Source organism: Malurus melanocephalus, unplaced genomic scaffold (assembly GCF_030028575.1).
Source record: "Malurus melanocephalus ecotype Western Australia unplaced genomic scaffold, MMel_1.1 scaffold_1910, whole genome shotgun sequence".
Taxonomy (NCBI): Eukaryota; Metazoa; Chordata; class Aves; order Passeriformes; family Maluridae; genus Malurus; species Malurus melanocephalus.
The window spans coordinates 2,844-4,005 of NW_026625142.1; the positions used below are offsets into that span (position 1 = coordinate 2,844).

Below are 1,162 nucleotides of genomic sequence, written 5' to 3' on the forward strand. Positions count from 1 at the left end.
TCACCTGTCCATCCAGGTGTGTCCCAGGTGTGTCACCTGTCCATCCAGGTGTTCCCCAGGTGTGTCACCCGCCCCGCCCTCACCTGTCCCATTTCCAGGCCCTCCCAGGTGTGCCCAGGTGTCCAAATTTCGCCATTTTTTCACTCCCTATTACCCCAAAACCGCCCCCAGCCCATCCAGGTGTTCCCCAGGTGTGCCCCAGGTGTGTCACCTGCCCATCCAGGTGTTCCCAGCTGTGTCACCTGCCCCACCCTCACCTGTCCCCGTTCCAGGCCCTCCCAGGTGTGCCCAGGTGTCCAAATTCTGCCATTTTTTCACTTTTTTCTCCTCCAAAACCACCCCCAGCCCATCCAGGTGTTCCCCAGGTGTTCCCAGGTGTTCCCCAGGTATCTCAGGTGTGCCCCAGGTGTCCAAATTTCCCCATTTTTTCACTCCCTATTACCCCAAAACCGCTCCCAGCCCCTTCAGGTGTTCCCAGGTGTTCCCCAGGTGTCTCAGGTGTGCCCCAGGTGTTCCCCAGGTGTCTCAGGTGTGCTCCAGGTGTTTCCTGGCCTCACCTGTCCCCGTTTGCAGGCCCTGATGGAGCGCTTCAACGCCGACAAACGCATTTTCTGCTTCATCCTCTCGACGCGCTCGGGCGGCGTCGGCGTCAACCTGGCCGGGGCCGACACGGTGGTGTTCTACGACTCGGACTGGAACCCCACCATGGACGCACAGGCGCAGGACAGGTGTCACCGGATTGGACAGACGCGGGATGTGCATATTTACAGGTGAGGGGCACACCTGGGCACACCTGGGCACACCTGGGGGGATGGGGAACTCACCTGGGCAGCCCCAGGACAGGTGTCACCGCATCGGACAGACCCGGGATGTGCATATTTACAGGTGAGGGACACACCTGGGCACACCTGGATACACCTGGGCACACCTGAGTGATTGTAGGGGAGTTATGGGCTCACCTGTGAGCTGAGTGCTCACCTGAGGGGATGGGAACTCACCTGGGCAGCCCCAGGACAGGTGACACCGGATTGGACAGACACGGGACGTGCACATTTACAGGTGAGGGACACACCTGGACAGGTGAGGGACTCACCTGAGTGATGGTGTGGGTGTTATGAACTCACCTGGGCAGCCCCAGGACAGGTGACACCAGATCGGACAG

At 60.3% G+C, this 1,162-nt stretch overlaps 1 protein-coding gene across 2 annotated transcripts in view; it reads left to right on the plus strand.

Moving 5' to 3' along the window:
• The first annotated feature begins 535 nt into the window (after positions 1–535).
• Positions 536–1,162, plus strand: part of LOC130587440 (helicase SRCAP-like) — a 7,229-nt gene continuing 6,602 nt past the window's right edge. Inside the window, exon 1 of one of the 2 annotated variants that reach the window (XM_057388414.1) lies at positions 536–770. In XM_057388414.1, coding sequence (XP_057244397.1) covers positions 580–770 — 191 coding nt within the window. In that variant the 5' untranslated portion in view covers positions 536–579. Of the gene's footprint in view, positions 771–938; positions 1,060–1,162 lie in introns of those variants that run through there. The other variant, XR_008966795.1, reaches the window with a different exon arrangement.